Source organism: Chiloscyllium plagiosum, unplaced genomic scaffold (assembly GCF_037043375.1).
Source record: "Chiloscyllium plagiosum isolate Xiang-an unplaced genomic scaffold, Cpla_swu_hap1 HiC_scaffold_32, whole genome shotgun sequence".
In the NCBI taxonomy this organism is placed as follows: domain Eukaryota; kingdom Metazoa; phylum Chordata; class Chondrichthyes; order Orectolobiformes; family Hemiscylliidae; genus Chiloscyllium; species Chiloscyllium plagiosum.
The window spans coordinates 13,018,077-13,033,148 of NW_028270170.1; the positions used below are offsets into that span (position 1 = coordinate 13,018,077).

At 38.4% G+C, this 15,072-nt stretch overlaps 1 protein-coding gene across 3 annotated transcripts in view; it reads left to right on the forward strand.

The window, feature by feature from the left end:
* Positions 1 to 15,072, forward strand: part of top2a (DNA topoisomerase II alpha) — a 59,671-nt gene that overhangs the window by 21,619 nt on the left and 22,980 nt on the right. For all 3 annotated transcript variants that reach the window (XM_043674888.2, XM_043674889.2, XM_087977798.1), the window contains 8 exons: positions 3,466 to 3,575; positions 3,666 to 3,758; positions 4,008 to 4,122; positions 5,189 to 5,310; positions 7,677 to 7,825; positions 8,360 to 8,591; positions 13,434 to 13,568; positions 14,165 to 14,365. In XM_043674888.2, the coding sequence (XP_043530823.2) occupies positions 3,466 to 3,575; positions 3,666 to 3,758; positions 4,008 to 4,122; positions 5,189 to 5,310; positions 7,677 to 7,825; positions 8,360 to 8,591; positions 13,434 to 13,568; positions 14,165 to 14,365 (1,157 nt within the window). The remainder of the gene's footprint in view (positions 1 to 3,465; positions 3,576 to 3,665; positions 3,759 to 4,007; positions 4,123 to 5,188; positions 5,311 to 7,676; positions 7,826 to 8,359; positions 8,592 to 13,433; positions 13,569 to 14,164; positions 14,366 to 15,072) is intronic.

Here is a 15,072-nt window from a genome sequence, read left to right on the forward strand (position 1 = left end):
CTGTTCTGTTATCAAGCCCTGGACATTATCAGCCTTCGGTGTCATCAATTTCTCCAACACCGTTTCTGTAATAATACAGCTTTATTTCAGTTCCTTAGAACATAAAACATTACAGCGCAGTACAGGCCCTTTGGCCCTTGATGTTAAGACCATAAGACATAGGAGTGGAAGTAAGGCCATTCGGCCCATCGAGTCCACTTCGCCATTCAATCATGGCTGATGAGCATTTCAACTCCACTTACCCGCATTCTCCCCGTAGCCGTTAATTCCTTGTGACATCAAGAATTTATCAATTTCTGCCTTGAAGACATTTAGCATCCCAGCCTCCACTGCACTCTGTGGCAATGAATTCCACAGGCCCACCACTCTCTGGCTGAAGAAATGTCTCCACATTTCTGTTCTGAATTTACCCCCTCTAATTCTAAGGTTGTGTCCACAGGTCTTAGTCTCCTCGCCTAACGGAAACAATTTCCTGGCGTCCACCCTCTCCAAGCCATGTATTATCTTGTAAGTTTCTATTAGAAACTTCTAATAGTTTCTAGTTTCTGTTGCGCCCACCTGTGAAACCAGTTTAAAGCCCAGCTTACCTACACTATTCCATTTTCATCAATATGTATATCCAGTGACCATTTAAATGCCCTTAAAGTTGGCAAGTCTACTATTGTTGCAGTCAGGCTGTTCCACGTCCCTACTACTCTGAGTAAAGAAAGTACCTTTGCCATCTGTCTGACTTCTGCCGGCCTTCAATTTAAAGCTTTGTCCCATCATACTAGCCATCACCATCCGAGGAAAAGGACTCTCATTATCTAACCCTCTGATTATCTTATATGTCTCAATTAAGTCACCTCTCAAACTTCTTCTCTCTAACGAAAACAGTCTCAAGTCCCTCAGTCTTTCCGCGTAGGACCTTCACTCCATACCAGGCAACATCCTAGTAAATCTCCTCTGAACCCTTTCCAACACTTCCACATCCTTCCTATAATGCAGTGATCAGACTTGTATGCAATACTCCAAGTGCGGCCACACCAGAGTTTTGTAAAGCTGTAGCATGACCTCATGGCTCCGAAATTCAATCCTTCTACTAATAAAAATTTACACACCATATGCCTGCTTAACAACCCTGTCAACCTGGGTGGCAACTTTCAGGAATCTATATAGATGGACACCGAGACCTCTATGTACATCTACACTACCAAGAATCTTACCATTAGCCCAGTATTCTTTATTCCTTTTGCTCCTTCCAAAGTGAATCACATCACACTTTTCCACATTAAACTCCATTTGCTACCTCTCACACCAGCTCTGCAGCTTATCTATGTCCTTCTATAACCTGAAATGTCCTTTGGCACTCTTCACAACTCTACTGACGTTTGTGTCATTTGCAATCACTAACTCATCCTTCTACACCCTCTTCCTGGTCATTTAAAGAAATGACAAACAGCAGTGGCCCCAAAACAGATCCTTGTAATACATCACTAGTAACTGAACTCCATGATCAACATTTCCCATCAACCACCACCTTCTGCCTTCTTTCAGCTAGCCAATTTCTGATCCAAACCGCTAAATCACCCTCAAACCCGTGCCTCCGTATTTTGTGCAATAGCCTACTGTAGGGAATCTTATCAAATGCCTTACTGAAATCTTTATGCACCACATTTACTCTTATCCACCTGTTTGGTCTCCTTCTCAAAGGTTTGTGAGGCATGACCTACCCTTCACAAAACTGTGCTGACTATCCTTAATCAACCTACTCCTTTTCTAGATGATGATAAATCCTACCTCTTCTAACCTTTTCCAACACTTTACCCACAACCGAAGTAAGGCTCATTGGTCTATAATTACCAGAGTTGTCTCTACTCCCCTTCTAGAACAAAGAAACAACATTTGCTATCCTCCAGTCTTCTGGCACTATTCCTGTAGACAATGATGACATAAAGATCAAAGGCTCTGCAATCTCTCTAGCTTCACAGAGAATCTTAGGATAAATCCCATCTGGCCCAGGGGACTTTATCTATTTTCACATTTTCCAGAATTGCTAGCACGTCCTCCTTGTGAACCTCCATCCCATCTATTTTAGTAGCCTGTCTCTCAGTATTCATCTTGACAACATTGTCTTTTCCAGTGTGAATACTAACGAATAATATTCATTTAGTGCTTCCCCTATCTCCTCTGACTCCATGCTCAACTTCCCACTACTGTCCTTGATTGGCCTTAATCTTACTCAAGTCATTCTTTTATTCCTGATATACCTTAGGGTTTCTTGCTTTCATGAAACATTGTATTCCCTATCATTTCTGCTTTGTGATTAGTATCTTTCTTAGTAAAGTATGTATTTAGTTTGTGAGTCATTTCTTTGCTCCCCGTTATAAATTTCCCCATTTTGGATTCTATAGGATCTATCTTTTTCACCAAGCTTTCTTCTCCTTACCTTACCTACCTATAGAAACATTTGCAGCAAGTTCTTATGTTTCCTGCAGGCTATTCTTTTTCTGTACTTTCCTTTGAAGCAATCTTTTAGTTCTCCTTTGCTGACTTCCAACACGTTCCTAATCCACAGTCTTTTTTTTTGCCAAATTGTATACTTTTTTTTTACTTCAAGTACTACTTTTAATTTCCCACTTGGCTTTGCACTTTTGCACGAGACTTTATTATAAAGTTTACTCTTGATAGTTGAAAGAAACCAAAATAAAACCCCATGCAAGGACTGCACAAAACACTACATAGGACAAACAGGAAGACAGCTAACGATCCGCATCCATGAACACCAACTGGCCGCGAAACGACACGACCAGCTATCCTTAGTAGCCACACACGCAGATGACAAGCAACATGAATTCGACTGGGACAACACTACTATTATAGGACAAGCCAAACAGCGAACAGCCAGGGAATTCCTAGAGGCATGGCACTCATCACAAATTCAATCAATAAGCACATCGACCTGGACCCAATAAGCATACCGACCACTGCAGCGGACAGCTGGAACTGACAACCGGAAGCGGCAGATTCAAACCACTACAAATGCCGGAGGAAAGATCACAGAAGCGCTTCACAGGAGGCTCCCAAGCACTGAGGATGCCACCTAGACAGGGGACGAAACGTCTGCAACATAAATTCCCAGCTCGGCGAACAGAACCACAATAACGAGTACCCGAGCTACAAATCTTCTCTCAGACTTTGAAAACCAAAATAAAATTAAGCATTTTTTTTTTTTCATTTTTGCTTGTAAATGGATCAGAAGTGAATCTGCTCTTCATTCTTATAGGTCTGGTTTCTAACTTAACTAAAAACAGATTTTGTATGTATTTCCCTTTTGCCTGTGCCTCAGCATTTTTTTATTTATCGGGGGAACTGTTCATATTTAAATTCTGAAATGCTGCAAGTGTTTGACATGATGTTTCTTGATTTATTTCAATGGTGTATTTTAGCTTGATTAACATCTGACTACTGAATTTAAATCATTAGGTTTGGGTACGAGCACTGCTAAGGAAGCAAAGGAATATTTTGCTGAAATGCAGAGGCATCGTATCCCCTTTAAATACATTGGACCAGAAGATGATTCTGCAATAACCCTGGTGAGAACTGAAGTTTAAAATATATTTTCAAAATCAGTTTTTTTTTTAATGCTTAAATGGCTTAAATTGATGATTTTCTGTATTCTTCAGGCATTTAGTCGGAAAAAAATTGACGAACGCAAGGAATGGCTAACTAACTTCATGGTTGACAGAAGACAGCGAAAGTTACATGGATTACCAGATGTACTGTATTGAAATTCATTTGCTACAAGTTGCAATAAATTTATTTAAATTAATAACATTTTAAACTAGTACCTTGAACATGCCATGAAAGTTGAATAAGTTAATTTGTTTGTAGACAAAACTATCAAATATATGGATTCTTGGTTGGTATTATAAGTGTCCAATTTCTATAATCAAATTGTGTGTTATGTGTCTGATCAAATATTTCAGGAAAAAATGTTGATAATCAACTTTTTATTTTATTTACAGCAATATTTGTATGGAAAAGAAACAAAATATTTGACTTTCAATGACTTTATTAATAAGGAACTGGTGCTTTTTTCAAATTCTGATAACGAGAGGTCAATTCCTTCTCTTGTGGATGGTGAGTCTTGAGCTGTAATAATAAAATGCACTGCTTTATTTGTTAGTCCACAGCATAATCTTTGTTTTTCAGCTGAATTATACTGATATGCAAGATAAGATTGTCTTAAATGTTAATTCCCTGTTTTCCCTTGTTATTGTGCCTGGCCTTTGTTATAAGTTGCAATATGTAGGTTCGTTGCAAATCAGTTAATGAACAATGGAAAATAGAACATTGCAACAGAAATAGAGGACATTAGGTCCATTTTGCCTCTAGGAATTCCTTGGAAGGTACCCAATTTAGTCCTGGGCTTGATTTACCTTTCACTGCTGATTGTGCTTTCAGTAGCAGCAGGAGGATGTCCCCTAAAATAGAGTAAGTGTCTAGTCCACCATCTTCCCATCCCTGAGGTTACCCCGGAAATGCAACCGGTGGGTGGGTGCCAAAATCAGCAGCCTGCCCACCATATTTTAAGTAAAAATTAAAGGTTAATTGAGTTTATTAATATAATTCATGTTGTCTCTAATATTACGCAGTATGTGTCATGACATTGTAGGCCAGAAAGGACAAGAAGTTTTTATTTTAAAGTTCTGGAGAGAGTTGCTGGAGGGAGATTATTGTCTTTGGAGTATGCTCATGCATATCAGCAGAGCCCTGCAAAAGGTAGTTCCCCCTCTACCCTGCCTTCCTCCAGAACGGACTTTAAAGCTAACCTCTCACACCCCTCTGTAAAGTTGCCAAACCTTTCCTATCCAACAGTCCTTATTTATCTGGATCGGACATTCCATTGACGATGAATCCAAAGCCATTGTTGACTGTTGAGGGAAAAACCCATCTGGTTCACTGATGTTCTGCCTTGCTTACCTGGTCTGGGATACATGTGACTCCAGACCCGCAATAATGTAGTTGACTGTTAACTGTCTTCCAGGCAATGAGGGATGAGCAATAAATGCTGGTCTGGCCAGTGTCTTCCTCATCCTGTGATCTTAACCAGGATAAGTGTAGATGTCAAAAGTGCAAATTTCATTTGTGAGTGCCTTATTTGGAATAATTGAATTTGTTTCATTCTATATATTCTTTAATTAAGGATTGAAACCTGGTCAGCGAAAGGTTTTATTCACCTGTTTTAAACGAAATGACAAACGTGAAGTCAAAGTTGCTCAGTTGGCTGGTTCTGTCGCTGAAATGTCAGCCTATCATCATGGTGAGGTAAGACTATTGATTAACTGGTATGAGTTTTTCTCCAATGTATATGCAAAAATGTTTAGCAAGGAGATGATATGTAATAATTGCAGAATTCATGTTCTTGTGAATTTTGTGCCATATGTCAAATTCCTACTTTGTAAAGGAACAAAGCTTTTGGGTTACAAATGTGAATTTTCAGTACTTGTATAGGTTATAATTTACTGAATAAAGTTTTGCTCTGTCCACGTCAGTAGAAGTTTGATGCACTCCCCTGAAGTTCACAATAATTTGTTTAAAATTATTTGTGGAACTGAAACTTTTTTATTTAACTAGTGTGTAGTTGCTGCTCACAATGAGTGCCACCCATGTGAAGTAACCTTTCAGTGCACTATAGATCATTCAGCAGTGTATCAAACAGCAACCTGGATGTCATAAATGCACACATCACTCAAAGTTATGACATTAAATCACAAAAAAATTATTACTGTTGGTCAGAGGAGGGCCTCCTTCCTGTACATGATTTCAGCATGCGCTAAGTTTCATCACCATTAAAGTACTTGTTTTATGTTTTCCTACCTCTAACATCATCAAGCATATCATTGGCAGAAGCACTGCAACAGTTCAAGAAGAAAGCTCACTACCTTGTCATGATAATCTGGTGTGAGCAATAAATGTGACCATGGCAGCACTATCTGCATTCCATGAATGATTAAATAAATAGCCACCAATATTTATTAATAATACATTAGGATGAATCTCGTTATCATTTGGTTGTCATTTTCTGGGTGTTTAACAGAGGGTATGGGCCATGGTAACTTTTCTTGTGTAATCTTCAGCTGTTCACATCATTAGTTATACATCAGAGCTTCAGGACATCTTTACTAAATTGAGGTTCTGGGGCAAAAGTGTTCACTGCTGCTGGGATCTTCTGGTGATGATGCTACAGGTGCTAGATTTAAACCACAATGATGCACTCTTCAAATGCTGGAATCAAGGAATATCCATTCAAAAATTGCTGTACTGCTGTGATACAAGAGATGGCTGAGAAAAGGAACCTGGCATCTGAGTTCACCTCCAAGTTCTGGTGAACAGGGTGGTGGAAAGGAGAGCTGTCTTTTTTCTATCAGACCGCCAAAGATAACCATAGTACCAGATGCTGTCAGCCTGGACTGAGATAGCCACCCAATTGTTGTAAAGTCCTCGTGAGAAATACCCAGCAATGTAAAAGTAGCGTGAATGACTTTGCGCTCCACAGGCTAAGTGTGAATTTTCTGTCCGTTGTTTCACACTCACTGATGCATTCTGTATTTTTACTTGCTGGCTCTCTCCATCACTTAGCCATCTATGCAGGATGTATCTTACAGTTCTTAGCTTCATTTATTAGCACTCATTTAGCTTGCGCTTACTGGCCATCCTTTGTGGATTACTTACTTTTAAGTCAGAAAATAGGACAGGTTGATAGTTATGGAGATGAAGAGGGTGACAGTTGTTAGGTTGAGATGCTACATGCAATAGTGAGATTGGTATCTATAAAACTTGAGAAGATTGCAGTGACACAGAATGAATGTAAGTTAGCAGAAAGTTGATGATGTCATTTACACTTGTAAAGTGCAGAAGATTGTTGCCTTTTGTTTGCTTTGCCGTGCATTTAATTTAATCCTCGATTCAATTCTGTCTAAGACCACTATCTGGGTCCAGGCTGTCTGTATTTGGTGTCTTGGCCTCCTCTGGTCATCTGTTGGGGAGAGGATGGCCAATTCTTTGTTGCCTGTTCACCAGGCTCTCCCGGCCTCCGTCTGAAAAGGATGGTGCCAGCTTCCCTCCCTGAAACATCTGTTTCCTAAGAGGACAATGTGTGAGGTAATTCATGGCTCAGTGTTTCAGGTGATACGCTGCTGGGCTTTAAATAATGTGCGAGCAGTTTGTGTACTGGAAGGTTCCTGTAACAGCAAGAATTATGTGTTTTGCCACATAATTGCCTGAGAATGACCACAGAGGCCAATGGTATATCTAATGAGGTGAAGTGCAGAAGATAATGTGAGAATGTCACTTTGAACTAATAGAGGATACTTGCCATGGAACTCCAAGTAAATAACATCTAGCCTAAAAATGGGAAAATTGAACCAGTGATTTTTATGTATTTATTCATTTGAGCCAGTAGAATCATTGCTAAATGAACAAGATTTCAAAAAAAAATTGAAATTAATTTGTTTAGTGTTTCAATAAATTTTGAGGGTGAAATGTTTGTTACTATAAAGCTACCATTATGAAACAAACAACACGTATCATATATCATTTAAGCATAAATGGAACATTCAATGGTAGCAAAGAATTACTTAATTGTACTTTTTCCCTGTATTTTGCTAACTTGCTTTAATTGATATTCTCAGGCATCCCTTATGATGACAATTGTTGGATTAGCTCAGGACTTTGTTGGCAGCAATAATATTAATCTTCTGAAGCCAATTGGTCAGTTCGGTACAAGGCTTAATGGTGGCAAAGATGCTGCAAGTCCTCGATATATTTTCACTATGCTCAGGTTGGTGAAGAAGGAAATTTGTTGTAGAAATGATAGGAAAATTCATGATGTTTTGGGGAGAGGGACACTAAATTGAAAAGTATATACTTTTCCCTACATATAAAGCTGTTTCTTTTTAAATCTTGTGTTTCTTTTTGAACATTTTGAGATATAGATTTTTAAGGAATTACCTAGGAGTCCCTGATGTTTGAAGATTACAGGTTTTATAGAAATTAATATGCCCACACTACAGTTTAAATAAAGACCTACTTTTAGAACTTTGAGGCAGTACTAATATTTATTACAAACTACACACCCTGAATTTCAAACATACTTACTCTGTTCATCACTATTTTAGATTGGCTCTTAACCTTTTCAATCTTTTCTGTTCCTCATAGTATTTCACATTTTACTATTATCTTTTATCATTGATAAATAAAAGAGCCATTTCAGTGGATTTTTAAAAAATTGTTAACATCTCCAGATTTTGATTCATGAACTGTCAAAATTGTTCTTTCCATAGATTAAGTAGTAATCATGATTTGTTTTCTTTAGTGCTTTGACTCGTCTGCTGTTTCCTGCAACGGATGATAACCTCTTGAAATACCTGGATGATGATAACCAACGAGTTGAGCCAGAGTGGTACATGCCTATTGTTCCTATGGTGTTAGTGAATGGTGCAGAAGGTATTGGCACAGGATGGGCTTGCAAAATCCCCAATTATGATATAAGAGAAATTGTTGATAACATCAGACGTATGCTGGATGGAGATGAACCATTGCCCATGGTGAGTGAACAATTTCCATTAACTTGAATTCCTTGAGATTGTGATTTTCAAATCTCTTGGGTTAAAAAGTTCCTTTACAAATGGATTAGGAATCATGGATTTCCCCCTCTCGACCTCAAAAAACTTTATTTTCTGGATCACCAATTGACAGTTAAAATTCCAGGCTTTTTTAAACTTTAAGCTAAACAGATTGACTGGTTGATCAGGGCATTGCTCTGAAAATTTAACTAGTGAATGGCTGTCACCTATTTTGATGCTTTAAAACAAATGTAGTGCATGCATGTGTTCTTCATATCTGAAAAGAATAAGGTTCTGTTTGGTAATTTATATATCTTCCAATACACATGCAAATATTCAAGACTGAAAGCCAACATTAATAGATGCATACCCTATAGCAATGCCTCTCACAATCACAGTCACTTGCCTAGCTATTAGCACTCTCCATAAGACTATAAGACATAGGGGCGGAAGTAAGGCCATTCGGCCCATCGAGTCCACTCCGTCATTCAATCATGGCTGATGGGCATTTCAACTCCACTTACCCGCATTCTCCCCGTAGCCCTTAATTCCTTGTGACATCAAAAATTTATCAATTTCTGCCTTGAAGACATTTAGCGTCCCAGCCTCCACTGCACTCTGTGGCAATGAATTCCACAGGCCCACCACTCTCTGGCTGAAGAAATGTCTCCGCATTTCTGTTCTGAATTTACCCCCTCTAATTCTAAGGTTGTGTCCACGGGTCCTAGTCTCCTCGCCTAACGGAAACAATTTCCTAGCGTCCACCCTCTCCAAGCCATGTATTATCTTGTAAGTTTCTGTTAGATCTCCCCTTAATCTTCTAAACTCCAATGAATACAATCCCAGGATCCTCAGCCGTTCCTCATATGTTAGGCCTACCATTCCAGGGATCATCCGTGTGAATCTCCGCTGGACACGCTGCAGTGCCAGTTTGTCCTCCCTGAGGTGTGGGGACCAAACTGGACACAGTACTCCAAATGGGGCCTAACCAGAACTTTATAAAGTCTCAGTAGCACAACAGTGCTTTTATATTCCAATCCTCTTGAGATAATTGACAACATTGCATTCGCTTTCTTAATCACGGACTCAACCTGTCATGCAGAAGAAATACGATTTTCCCCTTGAATTGGTGTTCTTGCAAAATGTCCTAATGAGTGCAAGATTAAAAATTTTGACAAAATGTGTCTTTCTCAGCAAAACTTAAGTTCTATACCATGAAATGAATATAAATTCTTTTACGTTATTTCGTGGAGTCTCCATAAAGTACAGATCTCTGTGGATCTTTGTTATAATTTGTTCTCTGGGTAGAAGCATCATTGGCAAGGCTGTCATTTATTTGAAGATATGAACAGGAGCAGAAAAAGACTATTTAGCCCCAAGAGTCTTCTCTGCCATTTAATAAGATTCAAATTCCACAAAGTCGCAAAAGCTTAGAGAAAATATTCTTTCCATGTTCACCTTGTCAAATCATTTTTTAATCTTATACATTTCACTCAAGTCACCCTTCACTTTCCTAAGCTGCAACAAAAATGAGCACAGCCTGTCTGCCCTTTCCTAAAAAGACCAGCTACTCATTGCTCATATATGGTAGATCTCCTCTGAACCACTTCCAAATGTACTTATATACTTCCTTAAATAAGAAGATCAAAACTATACTCAGTATTTGAGTTGTGATCTCACTAATGCCCTGATAACTGATGCATGACATCCATAATTTTAGTCCTCTTGTAATAAAGTATGGCTGCCCTGATTACATGCTCGACTCGAACACTTGGTTGCCTTTCTACCTTGAATTTCAGCAGTCAATCTTTATTTGAGCAATACCCTGCTTTTATATTCTCCCTGCCAAAGTGAACAACTTTACATTTTCCCATGTCATATTCCATTTGTCTGATATTTGCTCGCCAGGATGTTGCCAGGAAATGGAGTCCAAGTTGTTTTCTTTGGAGCAGGGGAGATTGAGCAGTCCCCGATAGTGGTGAACAAGATTGAAGGGCATGAATAGGTGGATAGAAATCAGAGATATTAGGGGGAAAATTCTATCCGGAGGGTAATTAGGGTCTGCAATGCACTGCCTGGGAGGATAGTAGAGGTGCGTAACCTCAACTTTAAAAGAAATACTTGCATGAGCACTGAAAGTGTCTTAATACTCAAGGCTGTGCATCGAGTGCTGGAAAGTGAGCTAGTATAGACTTAGCTTTGTTTTGGCAGTAAAGACCCATTGGGCCTCTTTGTGCTGTATATTTTATGATACTCGTAACCTATTTATATTCCAACTGCAAATTCTTTGTCTTCTTCAGAATCTGCTTTCCTATCACCTATCTTGGCGTCAACTGCAACTAAGTCATTAATATAAGTTTTAAAATATTGAGGCCCCAGCAAGACATTTGCAGTATTCCATTCTTTAAAACCTGCTAAAGGACCATTGGATGTAAACTCTGTTTTCTGCCAAACTGTATCTTCTATCCATGCAAATATTTTATTCCCTTCATGAGCTTTTACTTTCTGCCTTAACCTTTGATGTAACTCCTTGTAGAAATACCTTAAGGAGAACCAATACAGTTCCATTCTCCCTTTTATCTACATGCTGCTCCTTCAAAGAACTATGGATTAAATTTGATTTCCTTTTCATGAAACTATGTTGACTCTTCCTGATTATCTTAAAATTTTCTAAGTACCCTGCAGATCTGAGAAGGTTCACTAGGATGATTCCTGTATGCAGGCATAGTCTTATGAGCAAACGCTGAGCAGATTGGGACTCGTTGAAGTTTAGAAGAATGAGAGTTGATTGAAACATTTAGGATTTTTAAGGGGCTTGACAGGGTGAATGCTGCAAAGTAGTTGCCCCTCATGGGGGAGAATCGTAATACCAAATGTCTTAGTCTCAGAATAAAAAGGTGTCAATTTAAGACTGAAATGAGAGGAATTTCTTCTCTGTGGCTTGAGAGTCTTTGGAATTCCTTGCTACAGCGAAGAGTGAAGGCTGGGATAGATTCTTGATCAAGGGTTACAGGGAAAAGGAAGGAAAATGGGCATGAGGAATCTCGGGTCAGCCATGATTCTATTGGATGATGGAGTAGGCTCGAGGAGCCGAGCAGTCTTCTCCAGTTCCTATTTGTTATGGTCTTTTATAACCTCTTTAATGATCAGTTCTCACACTTTACCAATGAAGGGTATCAAGTAAAATACCAATAGTGTCTTGTTTTCTGTCTCCCTCCCTTCAATGAAAGGGTGATATTTGTTAAAGGTTTGGAACTTTTAGTGTTGGAAAATTAACAACAATGTTTCTCCTACCTCACTAGCTGTTTCTTTTAAGGCCTTAGGAAGGACCCAGAGACTTGCCAGCTCATAGCTGTTTCAGTTTACTTAGTACTGCTTCATTATTAATTATAATTTCACTAAGTTCCTCTCTCCCTTTCACTTCCTAATTTAGAGTTATTACAAGACTTTTTTATATCCTCTGTAGAGAAAGGAGAAGCAAATTATTTGTTCAGTTTGTCTGCCATTTTCTTATCAACTATTAATGGTTCACCCTCTCTTTAGAGGACTAATACTCACTTTATTTAGTCTTTTCCTTTTTAAGTAGCTGTAGAAATTCTTGCTGTCCATTTTTATAGTTTTAATTAGCTTCCTGTCATAATCATAATTTCTTCATCCTGATCAACATTTTTAATTGTTCTCTTCCTTTATTTATATTCCAATCAATCATCTGACATGCCACTCAATTTGAGTAGGTTTTGCTTTTTCCTCGATATATGATACTTTCCCTAATTTCATTCGTTACCTACAAATGATTGGTCCTCCACTTTGAAGTTTTCTCTTGGAGGAATAGGTTTATTCTGAATGTTCTATAATATCCTCTTAAGTGCCTGTTTTTCTGTCTATTGATTTATTCCCTAGCCAATTATTGCCATATCACTTCAGGTAGCTCAGCTTTCATGCCCACATAGATGTCTTTGATGCAATCTTTAAAAGTGGATGTAAAGTACAACCAATATTGTGATCACTGTTACCTAGGAGTGCCTTTACTCTGAGGTTATGATCTGTCATCATAATACTTCAATATTGCACAATACAGGTTATGATCTGTCATCATAATACTTCAATATTGCACAATATAACTTCTCCCTTGCATGGTCACAGAGCATGCTGCTCTTAGAAACTGTGTCCCCAATCATTTGAAGTTAGATTAATTCAAACTATTGAATAAATACTATCCTTGATCAACAGTGCTACCCCTTCATATTTACCTATTCTTCTTCAATGTCATATACCCTTCAGTATTCGGGATCCAGTTTTTGTCATCCTGCAGCCTTGGTGATATACCTTCAACTGAGTGGCTTACTAAGCCATTTCAGCATTAAGAGTCAACCATTGGTGTGGAAATTGAGTCACATGTAGGTAAAGACAGAAGATTTCCTTCCCTGGTGAAGGAAATTAGTGAACCAGTTGTTTTTGTACGATAATGCAGTAGTTTCATGCTAGTTATAAATGAGATTAATATTTATTAATTCAATTTAAATTCCCCTAGCTGCATGGCAGGATTTGAACTCCTATGACGTGAGTGTTAGTCTGGGCCTCTCTATTATTAGTCCAATAATATTGTCACTGTGCTACCGTCCCAGTTTGAAAACAATTGTCGTCCTCATAATTGATTCACTAATAAGAAATTTGTTGGAAAGAGTTCTGTAATTTGGGGGATTCTACTTTAATTAATATCTGTTCAAACTGATTTAATAGCATCATTTGTACTAAATATATTCAGTTTTACAGAACTTTTTCATGTCAGTTTACTGATATATATGATGATTTGTTTCCCAATAGCTTCCTAATTACAAGAACTTCAAGGGTACAATTTTTGAGTTGGGTGCGAATCAATACATGATTAATGGTGAAATTTCAGTATTGGATACCACAACAATAGAAATTTCTGAACTTCCAGTCAAGACATGGACTCAGGTAACTAGAGATTTCTGACCTGGTTACTAAACAGGAATTGTTGTATAAGAATAGCACAGGAAAGATTTTTAGCAGAATTTTACTGTCAATGTCCAATTTAGAGTTTTTGTCGTTTTTCTCTGTTTGCATGGATTTTTGAAACAATGTTTGGCTTGTAACTGAGAAATCGTCTCAGGCGACTGACTGTGTGGAGTTTGCACATTCTCCCCGTGTCTGCGTGGGTTTTCTCTGGGTGCTCCGGTTTCTTCCCACAGTCCAAAGATGGGCAGGTTAGGTGAATTGACCATGCTAAATTGCCCATAGTGTTAGGTAAGGGGTAAATGTAGGGGTATGGGTGGGTTGCGCTTCGGCGGGGCGGTGTGGACTTGTTGGGCCGAAGGGCCTGTTTCCACACTGTAAGTAATCTAAATGGTAGTGGTTATAGTTCTACACATACTTAAAATAAACAGCGTAAGTATGTTTGACTGTGTCAGCATTGTTTTGAGGCTATATTTGTATCAGGCTTGTATATGAATACCTTGAGTTTATAAAATAATTTTTTTTTAAACCAAATAACTCTATGAAGCCATTTCCCATTGCCGTTATATCTTATGCAGACATACAAAGAACAGGTACTAGAACCGATGTTGAATGGAACAGAGAAGACTCCATCACTGATCACTGGTTACAAGGAATACCACACTGATACCAGTGTACGTTTCATAGTGACAATGACTGAGCAAAAACTGGCTGAGGCAGAAGCAGCAGGACTGCACAAAGTCTTCAAACTAAATGCCCCTCTCACGTGCAATTCAATGGTACAGTAATTTACATTTTTATATATATGCAATTTTTGTTTATCAAAACTGACACTTGTACCAGTGTATAAGCTGTACAGTAACCCTGCAGATTCTGTTTTAGCTAATGTTCTTAAATTACCACACTTGCACACACCCATCTATGCCCAGAAATAGAGAATGTTGTTTGTACTCCTGGGTAGGACCTCAAAAGCTGTGGAATCTGCACTTCAGTTTCTGCTGACAGAAAAATGCGGAAGGCTGTTAAAGACTATCTCCATGTAATGATTTTTCATCACCATTTGCCTGTACAACTTGAAGACCTATATAATCATTAATGCATTGTGGAAAATTTTCTTTGATCAGAACCAACAGCAAAAAAACTTTTGGCAATCCATTAGTCTCCAGAGGCTGGTCATTTTATTTGTTTGAAGTATGTGCATTGACACACAATGGCACTGATATTAGTGATAAGCTGCTTCAATGCTGACTCTAAACTACAGAGTCAGGTTATAGAATTGTGTCTTTAAATTTATTTTAACCTTATTTTCTTTCTTTCTAACTAATATGTATTTTTTTTAAGTGTTGACATATTTATTTACCTTGTCCCTATTATTTCATTTTCCCATTCAAAACCATCCTCCTCTGCTCATGCAGTCTTCCTGGTATTGTCTTGATATTGACTGAGTTGGAGAGCTGAATAGGGGAGCAGTGATCTCCATCGCCTG